The sequence below is a fragment of the Ascaphus truei genome, chromosome 5 (genome assembly GCF_040206685.1).
Source record: "Ascaphus truei isolate aAscTru1 chromosome 5, aAscTru1.hap1, whole genome shotgun sequence".
In the NCBI taxonomy this organism is placed as follows: Eukaryota; Metazoa; Chordata; class Amphibia; order Anura; family Ascaphidae; genus Ascaphus; species Ascaphus truei.
In genome coordinates, this window is record NC_134487.1 from 4,847,714 (window position 1) to 4,861,780 (window position 14,067).

Genomic DNA, 14,067 nt, shown 5'->3' on the forward strand with positions numbered 1-14,067 from the left:
AATCCTCACATTATGTAGATATACCCTCACACCCGCATGCGTTTAATCCTCACATTATGTATATATACCCTCACACCCCCATGCGTTTAATCCTCACATTATGTAGATATACTCTCACACCCCATGTGTTTAATCCTCACATTATGTAGATATACTCTCACACCCCCATGTGTTTAATCCTCACATTATGTATATATACCCTCACACCCCATGCGTTTAATCCTCACATTATGTATATATACCCTCACACCCCCATGCGTTTAATCCTCACATTATGTAGATATACCCTCACACCCCCATGCGTTTAATCCTCACATTATGTATATATACCCTCACACCCCATGCGTTTAATCCTCACATTATGTAGATATACCCTCACACCCCATGCGTTTAATCCTCACATTATGTAGATATACCCTCACACCCCATGCGTTTAATCCTCACATTATGTAGATATACCCTCACACCCGCATGCGTTTAATCCTCACATTATGTAGATATACCCTCACACCCCCATGCGTTTAATCCTCACATTATGTATATATACCCTCACACCCCCATGCGTTTAATCCTCACATTATGTATATATACCCTCACACCCGCATGCGTTTAATCCTCACATTATGTATATATACCCTCACACCCCCATGCGTTTAATCCTCACATTATGTAGATATACCCTCACACCCGCATGCGTTTAATCCTCACATTATGTAGATATACTCTCACACCCCCATGCGTTTAATCCTCACATTATGTAGATATACCCTCACACCCCATGCGTTTAATCCTCACATTATGTAGATATACCCTCACACCCCATGCGTTTAATCCTCACATTATGTAGATATACCCTCACACCCCCATGCGTTTAATCCTCACATTATGTAGATATACCCTCACACCCGCATGCGTTTAATCCTCACATTATGTAGATATACCCTCACACCCGCATGCGTTTAATCCTCACATTATGTATATATACCCTCACACCCGCATGCGTTTAATCCTCACATTATGTATATATACCCTCACACCCCCATGCGTTTAATCCTCACATTATGTAGATATACCCTCACACCCCATGCGTTTAATCCTCACATTATGTAGATATACCCTCACACCCCCATGCGTTTAATCCTCACATTATGTAGATATACCCTCACACCCCATGCGTTTAATCCTCACATTATGTATATATACCCTCACACCCCATGCGTTTAATCCTCACATTATGTATATATACCCTCACACCCGCATGTGTTTAATCCTCACATTATGTAGATATACCCTCACACCCGCATGCGTTTAATCCTCACATTATGTAGATATACCCTCACACCCCCATGCGTTTAATCCTCACATTATGTAGATATACCCTCACACCCCCATGCGTTTAATCCTCACATTATGTATATATACCCTCACACCCGCATGCGTTTAATCCTCACATTATGTAGATATACCCTCACACCCCATGCGTTTAATCCTCACATTATGTATATATACCCTCACACCCCATGCGTTTAATCCTCACATTATGTATATATACCCTCACACCCCATGCGTTTAATCCTCACATTATGTATATATACCCTCACACCCCCATGCGTTTAATCCTCACATTATGTATATATACCCTCACACCCGCATGTGTTTAATCCTCACATTATGTAGATATACCCTCACACCCGCATGCGTTTAATCCTCACATTATGTAGATATACCCTCACACCCCCATGCGTTTAATCCTCACATTATGTAGATATACCCTCACACCCCATGCGTTTAATCCTCACATTATGTATATATACCCTCACACCCCATGCGTTTAATCCTCACATTATGTATATATACCCTCACACCCCATGCGTTTAATCCTCACATTATGTATATATACCCTCACACCCCCATGCGTTTAATCCTCACATTATGTATATATACCCTCACACCCCCATGCGTTTAATCCTCACATTATGTAGATATACCCTCACACCCCCATGCGTTTAATCCTCACATTATGTATATATACCCTCACACCCCCATGCGTTTAATCCTCACATTATGTAGATATACCCTCACACCCCCATGCGTTTAATCCTCACATTATGTATATATACCCTCACACCCGCATGCGTTTAATCCTCACATTATGTAGATATACCCTCACACCCCATGCGTTTAATCCTCACATTATGTAGATATACCCTCACACCCCATGCGTTTAATCCTCACATTATGTATATATACCCTCACACCCCATGCGTTTAATCCTCACATTATGTATATATACCCTCACACCCCCATGCGTTTAATCCTCACATTATGTATATATACCCTCACACCCGCATGCGTTTAATCCTCACATTATGTAGATATACCCTCACACCCGCATGCGTTTAATCCTCACATTATGTATATATACCCTCACACCCCATGCGTTTAATCCTCACATTATGTAGATATACCCTCACACCCCCATGCGTTTAATCCTCACATTATGTATATATACCCTCACACCCCCATGCGTTTAATCCTCACATTATGTATATATACCCTCACACCCCCATGCGTTTAATCCTCACATTATGTATATATACCCTCACACCCCATGCGTTTAATCCTCACATTATGTAGAGATACATTGTAACGCTGAGCGGGAAATAAGGCCGCGCGTGTCAGACTGTTCTGCCCGGGGCTCCCTGCGGCTCCGTGAGATGTGACGGGGAAACGTGGCTCCGTGAGATGTGACGGGGAAACGTGGCTCCGTGAGATGTGACGGGGAAACGTGGCTCCATCTCCATCCAAACAGAGACTCAAGAGGTCTTATAAACTTTATTATAAGCCAGGCCTGCCCAACTCCAGTCCTCAAGGGCCGCCAACAGGACAGGTTTTCCGGCTATCCCTACTTCAGCACAGATGGCTCCAGTAGTGGCTCAGTCATTCTATAAACACAAACAGAAATGAAACGAAGCTTTGGGGGTGCATACATTTGGGGGTGCATACATTTGGGGAGGTGAAAAAGCAAAGCGGGCACAGGGAGAGCAGTTTGGGGCCGACGGCTGCACACGGAGAAGGACTGAAGCAGCAGCCTGGGAAACAAGGCCGGGCTGTACCAAGTGATGGGGAGCCAGGAATGTACCATTATCTCGGGGACAGGAGATGGGTTTCTATGGCAACAGGCTGACACCGGGAAACAAGGCCGGGCTGTACCAAGTGATGGGGAGCCAGGAATATACCATTATCTCGGGGACAGGAGAATCGTTTCTAAGGCAACAGGCTGACACTGGGAAACAAGGCCGGGCTGTACCAAGTGATGGGGAGCCAGGAATATACCATTATCTCGGGGACAGGAGAATCGTTTCTAAGGCAACAGGCTGACACTGGGAAACAAGGCCGGGCTGTACCAAGTGATGGGGAGCTAGGAATATACCATTATCTCGGGGACAGGAGAATCGTTTCTATGGCAACAGGCTGACACTGGGAAACAAGGCCGGGCTGTACCAAGTGATGGGGAGCTAGGAATATACCATTATCTCGGGGACAGGAGACTCGTTTCTAAGGCAACAGGCTGACACTGGGAAACAAGGCCGGGCTGTACCAAGTGATGGGGAGCCAGGAATATACCATTATCTCGGGGACAGGAGAATCGTTTCTATGGCAACAGGCTGACACTGGGAAACAAGGCCGGGCTGTACCAAGTGATGGGGAGCTAGGAATATACCATTATCTCGGGGACAGGAGAATCGTTTCTATGGCAACAGGCTGACACCGGGAAACAAGGCCGGGCTGTACCAAGTGATGGGGAGCTAGGAATGTACCATTATCTCGGGGACAGGAGATGGGTTTCTAAGGCAACAGGCTGAAATAACAGTTGGGTTCATTGCACAGTGACAGGAACCAGTGTGTAGGTCGTGGCGGCCACAGGAGAAAGAACGCATGAGGGCCCCCCCCCCCCCCCCCCTCACGCTTGAAGTGCATTTTGTACAGTACAATGTTTGACTGGCCCTTGAAGTGGTTTTTCAGAAATGAACACTTGTGGCCCATAACTATTAAGCCGGGCTTTTCCAGAAGACCCTTGCTCCTCTGGTAAGTGTGGTGTGGCGCAGCACCGTTTAGTAAACCTGGCCCTCGTGTGTTTTCCAGGACAGAGTATGGGACGTGGACGCTGCTTGACACGGTGACCGCGGTTTTCTAACGACCTGCTCTACGCGGCAATGAATCCACATCCCCGACGCATCCGGCTGAAGCCGTGGCTGGTGGCGCAGGTGAACAGCGGGCAGTACCCGGGACTGCACTGGGAGGACCAGGATGGCAAGCTGTTCCGCATCCCCTGGCGCCACGCAACCCGCCACATACCCGTCCAGGATGATGAAAACACCATATTCAAGGTGGGCACGGGGAGGGGGGGAGGGTAGTTTTAAAGGTTCTGGTCTTTGAAGTGGGAGATGTTACCACCATCGATTTAAAGCAGATACGCATAATCTGGGGTACTACAAGTGATGGGGAACTTCCCTTCCCCTCTCTCCCTCCCCCTCTCTCCCTCCCCCCTCCACCTTTCTCCCCTTCCCCTCTCTCCCTCCCCCTCTCTCCCCCCCCCTCTCTCCCCCCTCCACCTTTCTCCCCTTCCCCTCACTCCCTCCCCCTCTCTCCCCCTCTCTCCCTCCCCCCTCCACCTTTCTCCCCTTCCCCTCACTCCCCCTTTTTTCTACCATATACCTATTGTTCCGGAGAGTGCCTGATTTGTTAAAAGAAAGTGTGTGCGTGTTCGACAAACCTATACATTTGCTCGCCCCGGGCGAGTGGATTTAACATCGTGGCGAGCTCCTATTGGCCCAAGCAGCACACGTGTGGTACTAGGTGGCGAGTAGATTTTTTTGTTCGGCAAGTAGATTTTTTGGTGATTTGTCGACCACTGTGTGTGTGTGTGTGTGTGTGTGTGTGTGTGTGTGTGTGTGTGTATACACACACACACACACACACACACACACACACACACACATGTCTTAGGCAGGTCTGCAACCCCGCCTTTCCCCATTATCACCCAGCACACAGCACTTCCACTGCAGCAAGGGATTCTGGGAAATGACATGCAAATGGGCACACAGTGCCACTTTTTGCTTCAAAAACCATTTTTAACATGGTTCCCTATATATATACACGCACATGCACATCGTCACCAGTCGAATTTCTTACATACGCCTATAACATATGAATATACAACAGGGAAAAATGTAGAAGATAAATGGGCAGTCTTTAAAACATTATAGAAAAGCACACTTATCAGTGTATACCCTTGGGTAATAAGTATAAAAGAAATAAGTCAAAACCAATGTGGCTAAATAAACAGGTAGGGGAGGAAATGGACAAGAAGAGGAAGGCGTTTAGATTCTTTAAGTCAAAAGAGACGGAGACATCGTATCAGAATTATAAGGAATGTAACAAAAATTGCAAAAGGGCAATCAAATTAGCAAAAATGGATAATGAAAAAAGGATTGCAATAGAAAGTAAGGTCAACCCTAAAAAGTTCTTTAAGTACCTTAATAACAAAAAAATGAGAAAAGAAAATATAGGACCCTTTCAGTGTGAGATGGGTAGGCAGATTATTGGAGATAAGGAAAAAGCTGGGGTATTAAACAAATTCTTTGCCTCTGTGTTTACCAGGGAAGAATCAAGTTCAATAGTAGCGCCACAGGAGGAAGCCACAACCTCCATATTAATGAACAATTGGTTAACTGAGGAAGAAGTTCATAAGCGACTTGATAAAATTTAAGTAAATAAGGCACCTGGCCCCGATGTCATACATCCAAGAGATCTCAAGGAGTTAAGCTCAGTAATAGCCAAACCATTATATTTAATATTCAATTACTCCATTTCCACAGGCTCAGTACCACAAGATTGGCGTAAAGCAGATGTGGTGCCTATATTTAAAAAGGGAGCTAGATCACAACCGGGAAATTACAGACCTGTAAGCCTGACTTCAATAGTAGGGAAACTACTTGAAGGTTTAATACGGGATAATATTCAGGAATACCTAATGGAAAACAAAATTATTAGTAATAGTCAGCATGGATTTATGAAGGATAGATCTTGCCAAACTAACCTTATTTGTTTCTTTGAGGAGGTAAGTAGGAATTTAGACCAGGGTAATGCAGTTGATGTGGTCTACTTAGATTTGGCAAAGGCTTTTGATACGGTTTCACACAAGAGGTTGGTGTACAAAATAAAGATAAAAGATAAAAATATTTGCACCTGGATTGAAAACTGGTTGAAGGACAGACAACAGAGGGTTGTCATAAATGGAACTTTTTCAGGTTGGGCTAAAGTCGTGAGTGGAGTACCTCAGGGATCGGTACTGGGACCCCTGCTTTTTAACTTGTTTATTAATGACCTTGAGGTTGGGATCGAGAGCAAAGTCTCCATCTTTGCTGATGATACTAAATTGTGTAAGGTAATAGAATCAGAGCAGGATGTAATTTCTCTTCAGAAGGACTTGGAGAGACTGGAAACGTGGGCAGGTAAATGGCAAATGAGGTTTAATACAGATAAATGTAAGGTTATGCATTTGGGATGCAAGAATAAAAAGGCGACTTACAAATTAAATGGAGATATATTGGGGGAATCCTTGATGGAGAAGGATTTAGGAGTGCTTGTAGACAGCAGGCTTAGCAATAGTGCCCAATGTCATGCAGTAGCTGCAAAGGCAAACAAGATCTTATCTTGCATCAAACGGGCAATGGATGGAAGGGAAGTAAACATAATTATGCCCCTTTACAAAGCATTAGTAAGACCACACCTTGAATATGGAGTACAATTTTGGGCACCAATCCTTAGGAAAGATATATATTTTGGAACTAGAGAGAGTGCAGAGAAGAGACACCAAATTAATAAAGGGGATGGACATTCTAACTTACGAGGAGACGCTAGTTAAATTAGAGTTATTTACATTAGAAAAGAGGCGTCTAGGAGGGGATATGATAACTATATACAAATATATTTGGGGACAGTACAAGGAGCTTTCAAAACACTTCATCCCACGGGCAGTACAAAGGACTCGGTAACGCTCGGGCTGCCCTCAAACAAGACAAGACCCCGGCACTGAGGTGGGAAGGTATAACACCCCACACCCGCAGCAGCGGAGGCGTGCCTGGAAGGTATAACACCCGCAGCAGCGGAGGCGTGCCTGGAAGGTATAACACCCGCAGCAGCGGAGGCGTGCCTGGAAGGTATAACACCCGCAGCAGCGGAGGCGTGCCTGGAAGGTATAACACCCGCAGCAGCGGAGGCGTGACTGGGAGGTATAACACCCGCAGCAGCGGAGGCGTGCCTGGGAGGTATAACACCCGCAGCAGCAGAGGCGTGCCTGGAAGGTATAACACCCGCAGCAGCGAAGGCGTGCCTGGAAGGTATAACACCACACACCCGCAGCAGCGGAGGCGAGCCTGGGAGGTATAACACCCGCAGCAGCGGAAGCGTGCCTGGAAGGTATAACACCACACACCCGCAGCAGCGGAGGCGTGCCTGGAAGGTATAACACCCGCAGCAGCGGAGGCGTGCCTGGAAGGTATAACACCCGCAGCAGCGGAGGCGTGCCTGGAAGGTATAACACCTGCAGCAGCGGAGGCGTGCCTGGAAGGTATAACACCCACAGCAGTGGAGGCGTGCCTGGGAGGTATAACACCCGCAGCAGCGGAGGCGTGCCTGGAAGGTATAACACCCGCAGCAGCGGAGGCGTGCCTGGAAGGTATAACACCCGCAGCAGCGGAGGCGTGCCTGGAAGGTATAACACCACACACCCGCAGCAGCGGAGGCGTGCCTGGAAGGTATAACACCCGCAGCAGCGGAGGCGTGCCTGGAAGGTATAACACCACACACCCGCAGCAGCGGAGGCGTGCCTGGAAGGTATAACACCCGCAGCAGCGGAGGCGTGCCTGGAAGGTATAACACCTGCAGCAGCGGAGGCGTGCCTGGAAGGTATAACACCCGCAGCAGCGGAGGCGTGCCTGGGAGGTATAACACCCGCAGCAGCGGAGGCGTGCCTGGAAGGTATAACACCCGCAGCAGCGGAGGCGTGCCTGGAAGGTATAACACCCGCAGCAGTGGAGGCGTGCCTGGAAGGTATAACACAACACACCCGCAGCAGCGGAGGCGTGCCTGGAAGGTATAACACCCGCAGCAGCGGAGGCGTGCCTGGAAGGTATAACACCCGCAGCAGCGGAGGCGTGCCTGGAAGGTATAACACCCGCAGCAGCGGAGGCGTGCCTGGAATGTATAACACACGCAGCAGCGGAGGCGTGCCTGGAAGGTATAACACCCGCAGCAGCGGAGGCGTGCCTGGAAGGTATAACACCACACACCCGCAGCAGCGGAGGCGTGCCTGGAAGGTATAACACCCGCAGCAGCGGAGGCGTGCCTGGAAGGTATAACACCCGCAGCAGCGGAGGCGTGCCTGGAAGGTATAACACCCGCAGCAGCGGAGGCGTGCCTGGAAGGTATAACACCCGCAGCAGCGGAGGCGTGCCCGGAAGGTATAACACCCGCAGCAGCGGAGGCGTGCCTGGAAGGTATAACACCCGCAGCAGCGGAGGCGTGCCTGGAAGGTATAACACCCGCAGCAGCGGAGGCGTGCCTGGAAGGTATAACACCCGCAGCAGCGGAGGCGTGCCTGGCAGGTATAACACCCGCAGCAGTGGAGGCGTGCCTGGGAGGTATAACACCACACACCCGCAGCGGGGAGGCGTGCCTGGGAGGTATAACACCCGCAGCAGCGGAGGCGTGCCTGGAAGGTATAACACCACACACCCGCAGCAGTGGAGGCGTGCCTGGAAGGTATAACACCCGCAGCAGCGGAGGCGTGCCTGGAAGTTATAACACCCACAGCAGTGGAGGCGTGCCTGGAAGGTATAACACCCGCAGCAGCGGAGGCGTGCCTGGAAGGTATAACACCCGCAGCAGCGGAGGCGAGCCTGGAAGGTATAACACCCGCAGCAGCGGAGGCGTGCCTGGAAGGTATAACACCCGCAGCAGCGGAGGCGTGCCTGGAAGGTATAACACCCGCAGCAGCGGAGGCGTGACTGGGAGGTATAACACCCGCAGCAGCGGAGGCGTGCCTGGGAGGTATAACACCCGCAGCAGCAGAGGCGTGCCTGGAAGGTATAACACCCGCAGCAGCGAAGGCGTGCCTGGAAGGTATAACACCCGCAGCAGCGGAGGCGTGCCTGGGAGGTATAACACCCGCAGCAGCGGAGGCGAGCCTGGGAGGTATAACACCCGCAGCAGCGGAAGCGTGCCTGGAAGGTATAACACCACACACCCGCAGCAGCGGAGGCGTGCCTGGAAGGTATAACACCCGCAGCAGCGGAGGCGTGCCTGGAAGGTATAACACCCGCAGCAGCGGAGGCGTGCCTGGAAGGTATAACACCTGCAGCAGCGGAGGCGTGCCTGGAAGGTATAACACCCACAGCAGTGGAGGCGTGCCTGGGAGGTATAACACCCGCAGCAGCGGAGGCGTGCCTGGAAGGTATAACACCCGCAGCAGCGGAGGCGTGCCTGGAAGGTATAACACCCGCAGCAGCGGAGGCGTGCCTGGAAGGTATAACACCACACACCCGCAGCAGCGGAGGCGTGCCTGGAAGGTATAACACCACACACCCGCAGCAGCGGAGGCGTGCCTGGAAGGTATAACACCACACACCCGCAGCAGCGGAGGCGTGCCTGGAAGGTATAACACCCGCAGCAGCGGAGGCGTGCCTGGAAGGTATAACACCCGCAGCAGCGGAGGCGTGCCTGGAAGGTATAACACCCGCAGCAGCGGAGGCGTGCCTGGGAGGTATAACACCCGCAGCAGCGGAGGCGTGCCTGGAAGGTATAACACCCGCAGCAGCGGAGGCGTGCCTGGAAGGTATAACACCCGCAGCAGTGGAGGCGTGCCTGGAAGGTATAACACAACACACCCGCAGCAGCGGAGGCGTGCCTGGAAGGTATAACACCCGCAGCAGCGGAGGCGTGCCTGGAAGGTATAACACCCGCAGCAGCGGAGGCGTGCCTGGAAGGTATAACACCCGCAGCAGCGGAGGCGTGCCTGGAATGTATAACACACGCAGCAGCGGAGGCGTGCCTGGAAGGTATAACACCCGCAGCAGCGGAGGCGTGCCTGGAAGGTATAACACCACACACCCGCAGCAGCGGAGGCGTGCCTGGAAGGTATAACACCCGCAGCAGCGGAGGCGTGCCTGGAAGGTATAACACCCGCAGCAGCGGAGGCGTGCCTGGAAGGTATAACACCCGCAGCAGCGGAGGCGTGCCTGGAAGGTATAACACCCGCAGCAGCGGAGGCGTGCCCGGAAGGTATAACACCCGCAGCAGCGGAGGCGTGCCTGGAAGGTATAACACCCGCAGCAGCGGAGGCGTGCCTGGAAGGTATAACACCCGCAGCAGCGGAGGCGTGCCTGGAAGGTATAACACCCGCAGCAGCGGAGGCGTGCCTGGCAGGTATAACACCCGCAGCAGTGGAGGCGTGCCTGGGAGGTATAACACCACACACCCGCAGCGGGGAGGCGTGCCTGGGAGGTATAACACCCGCAGCAGCGGAGGCGTGCCTGGAAGGTATAACACCACACACCCGCAGCAGTGGAGGCGTGCCTGGAAGGTATAACACCCGCAGCAGCGGAGGCGTGCCTGGAAGTTATAACACCCACAGCAGTGGAGGCGTGCCTGGAAGGTATAACACCCGCAGCAGCGGAGGCGTGCCTGGGAGGTATAACACCCGCAGCAGCGGAGGCGTGCCTGGAAGGTATAACACCCGCAGCAGCGGAGGCGTGCCTGGAAGGTATAACACCTGCAGCAGCGGAGGCGTGCCTGGAAGGTATAACACCACACACCCGCAGCAGCGGAGGCGTGCCTGGAAGGTATAACACCCGCAGCAGCGGAGGCGTGCCTGGAAGGTATAACACCCGCAGCAGCGGAGGCGTGCCTGGAATGTATAACACACGCAGCAGCGGAGGCGTGCCTGGAAGGTATAACACCACATACCCGCAGCAGCGGAGGCGTGCCTGGAAGGTATAACACCCGCAGCAGCGGAGGCGTGCCTGGAAGGTATAACACCCGCAGCAGCGGAGGCGTGCCTGGAAGGTATAACACCCGCAGCAGCGGAGGCGTGCCTGGAAGGTATAACACCCGCAGCAGCGGAGGCGTGCCTGGAAGGTATAACACCCGCAGCAGCGGAGGCGTGCCTGGAATGTATAACACACGCAGCAGCGGAGGCGTGCCTGGAAGGTATAACACCCGCAGCAGCGGAGGCGTGCCTGGAAGGTATAACACCACACACCCGCAGCAGCGGAGGCGTGCCTGGAAGGTATAACACCCGCAGCAGCGGAGGCGTGCCTGGAAGGTATAACACCCGCAGCAGCGGAGGCGTGCCTGGAAGGTATAACACCCGCAGCAGCGGAGGCGTGCCTGGAAGGTATAACACCCGCAGCAGCGGAGGCGTGCCCGGAAGGTATAACACCCGCAGCAGCGGAGGCGTGCCTGGAAGGTATAACACCCGCAGCAGCGGAGGCGTGCCTGGAAGGTATAACACCCGCAGCAGCGGAGGTGTGCCTGGAAGGTATAACACCCGCAGCAGCGGATGCGTGCCTGGCAGGTATAACACCCGCAGCAGTGGAGGCGTGCCTGGGAGGTATAACACCACACACCCGCAGCGGGGAGGCGTGCCTGGGAGGTATAACACCCGCAGCAGCGGAGGCGTGCCTGGAAGGTATAACACCACACACCCGCAGCAGTGGAGGCGTGCCTGGAAGGTATAACACCCGCAGCAGCGGAGGCGTGCCTGGAAGTTATAACACCCACAGCAGCGGAGGCGTGCCTGGAAGGTATAACACCCGCAGCAGCGGAGGCGTGCCTGGGAGGTATAACACCCGCAGCAGCGGAGGCGTGCCTGGAAGGTATAACACCCGCAGCAGCGGAGGCGTGCCTGGAAGGTATAACACCCGCAGCAGCGGAGGCGTGCCTGGAAGGTATAACACCACACACCCGCAGCAGTGGAGGCGTGCCTGGGAGGTATAACACCCGCAGCAGCGGAGGCATGCCTGGAAGGTATAACACCACACACCCGCAGCAGCGGAGGCGTGCCTGGAAGGTATAACACCCGCAGCAGTGGAGGCGTGCCTGGGAGGTATAACACCCGCAGCAGCGGAGGCGTGCCTGGAAGGTATAACACCCGCAGCAGCGGAGGCGTGCCTGGAAGGTATAACACCCGCAGCAGCGGAGGCGTGCCTGGAAGGTATAACACCACACACCCGCAGCAGCGGAGGCGTGCCTGGAAGGTATAACACCACACACCCGCAGCAGCGGAGGCGTGCCTGGAAGGTATAACACCCGCAGCAGCGGAGGCGTGCCTGGAAGGTATAACACCCGCAGCAGCGGAGGCGTGCCTGGAAGGTATAACACCCGCAGCAGCGGAGGCGTGCCTGGGAGGTATAACACCCGCAGCAGCGGAGGCGTGCCTGGAAGGTATAACACCCGCAGCAGCGGAGGCGTGCCTGGAAGGTATAACACCCGCAGCAGTGGAGGCATGCCTGGAAGGTATAACACCACACACCCGCAGCAGCGGAGGCGTGCCTGGAAGGTATAACACCCGCAGCAGCGGAGGCGTGCCTGGAAGGTATAACACCCGCAGCAGCGGAGGCGTGCCTGGAAGGTATAACACCCGCAGCAGCGGAGGCGTGCCTGGAATGTATAACACACGCAGCAGCGGAGGCGTGCCTGGAAGGTATAACACCCGCAGCAGCGGAGGCGTGCCTGGAAGGTATAACACCCGCAGCAGCGGAGGCGTGCCTGGAAGGTATAACACCCGCAGCAGCGGAGGCGTGCCTGGAAGGTATAACACCCGCAGCAGCGGAGGCGTGCCTGGAATGTATAACACACGCAGCAGCGGAGGCGTGCCTGGAAGGTATAACACCCGCAGCAGCGGAGGCGTGCCTGGAAGGTATAACACCACACACCCGCAGCAGCGGAGGCGTGCCTGGAAGGTATAACACCCGCAGCAGCGGAGGCGTGCCTGGAAGGTATAACACCCGCAGCAGCGGAGGCGTGCCTGGAAGGTATAACACCCGCAGCAGCGGAGGCGTGCCTGGAAGGTATAACACCCGCAGCAGCGGAGGCGTGCCCGGAAGGTATAACACCCGCAGCAGCGGAGGCGTGCCTGGAAGGTATAACACCCGCAGCAGCGGAGGCGTGCCTGGAAGGTATAACACCCGCAGCAGCGGAGGCGTGCCTGGAAGGTATAACACCCGCAGCAGCGGAGGCGTGCCTGGCAGGTATAACACCCGCAGCAGTGGAGGCGTGCCTGGGAGGTATAACACCACACACCCGCAGCGGGGAGGCGTGCCTGGGAGGTATAACACCCGCAGCAGCGGAGGCGTGCCTGGAAGGTATAACACCACACACCCGCAGCAGTGGAGGCGTGCCTGGAAGGTATAACACCCGCAGCAGCGGAGGCGTGCCTGGAAGTTATAACACCCACAGCAGCGGAGGCGTGCCTGGAAGGTATAACACCCGCAGCAGCGGAGGCGTGCCTGGGAGGTATAACACCCGCAGCAGCGGAGGCGTGCCTGGAAGGTATAACACCCGCAGCAGCGGAGGCGTGCCTGGAAAGTATAACACCCGCAGCAGCGGAGGCGTGCCTGGAAGGTATAACACCACACACCCGCAGCAGTGGAGGCGTGCCTGGGAGGTATAACACCCGCAGCAGCGGAGGCGTGCCTGGAAGGTATAACACCACACACCCGCAGCAGCGGAGGCGTGCCTGGAAGGTATAACACCCGCAGCAGTGGAGGCGTGCCTGGGAGGTATAACACCCGCAGCAGCGGAGGCGTGCCTGGAAGGTATAACACCCGCAGCAGCGGAGGCGTGCCTGGAAGGTATAACACCCGCAGCAGCGGAGGCGTGCCTGGAAGGTATAACACCACACACCCGCAGCAGCGGAGGCGTGCCTGGAAGGTATAACACCACACACCCGCAGCAGCGGAGGCGTGCCTGGAAGGTATAACACCCGCAGCAGCGGAGGCG

The 14,067-nt window shown here is 54.0% G+C and overlaps 1 protein-coding gene across 1 annotated transcript in view; it reads left to right on the forward strand.

The window, feature by feature from the left end:
* Positions 1–14,067, forward strand: part of IRF5 (interferon regulatory factor 5) — a 179,252-nt gene that overhangs the window by 68,717 nt on the left and 96,468 nt on the right. The window contains exon 2 of the mRNA XM_075599255.1: positions 4,147–4,391. Coding sequence (XP_075455370.1) covers positions 4,218–4,391 — 174 coding nt within the window. The 5' untranslated portion in view covers positions 4,147–4,217. The remainder of the gene's footprint in view (positions 1–4,146; positions 4,392–14,067) is intronic.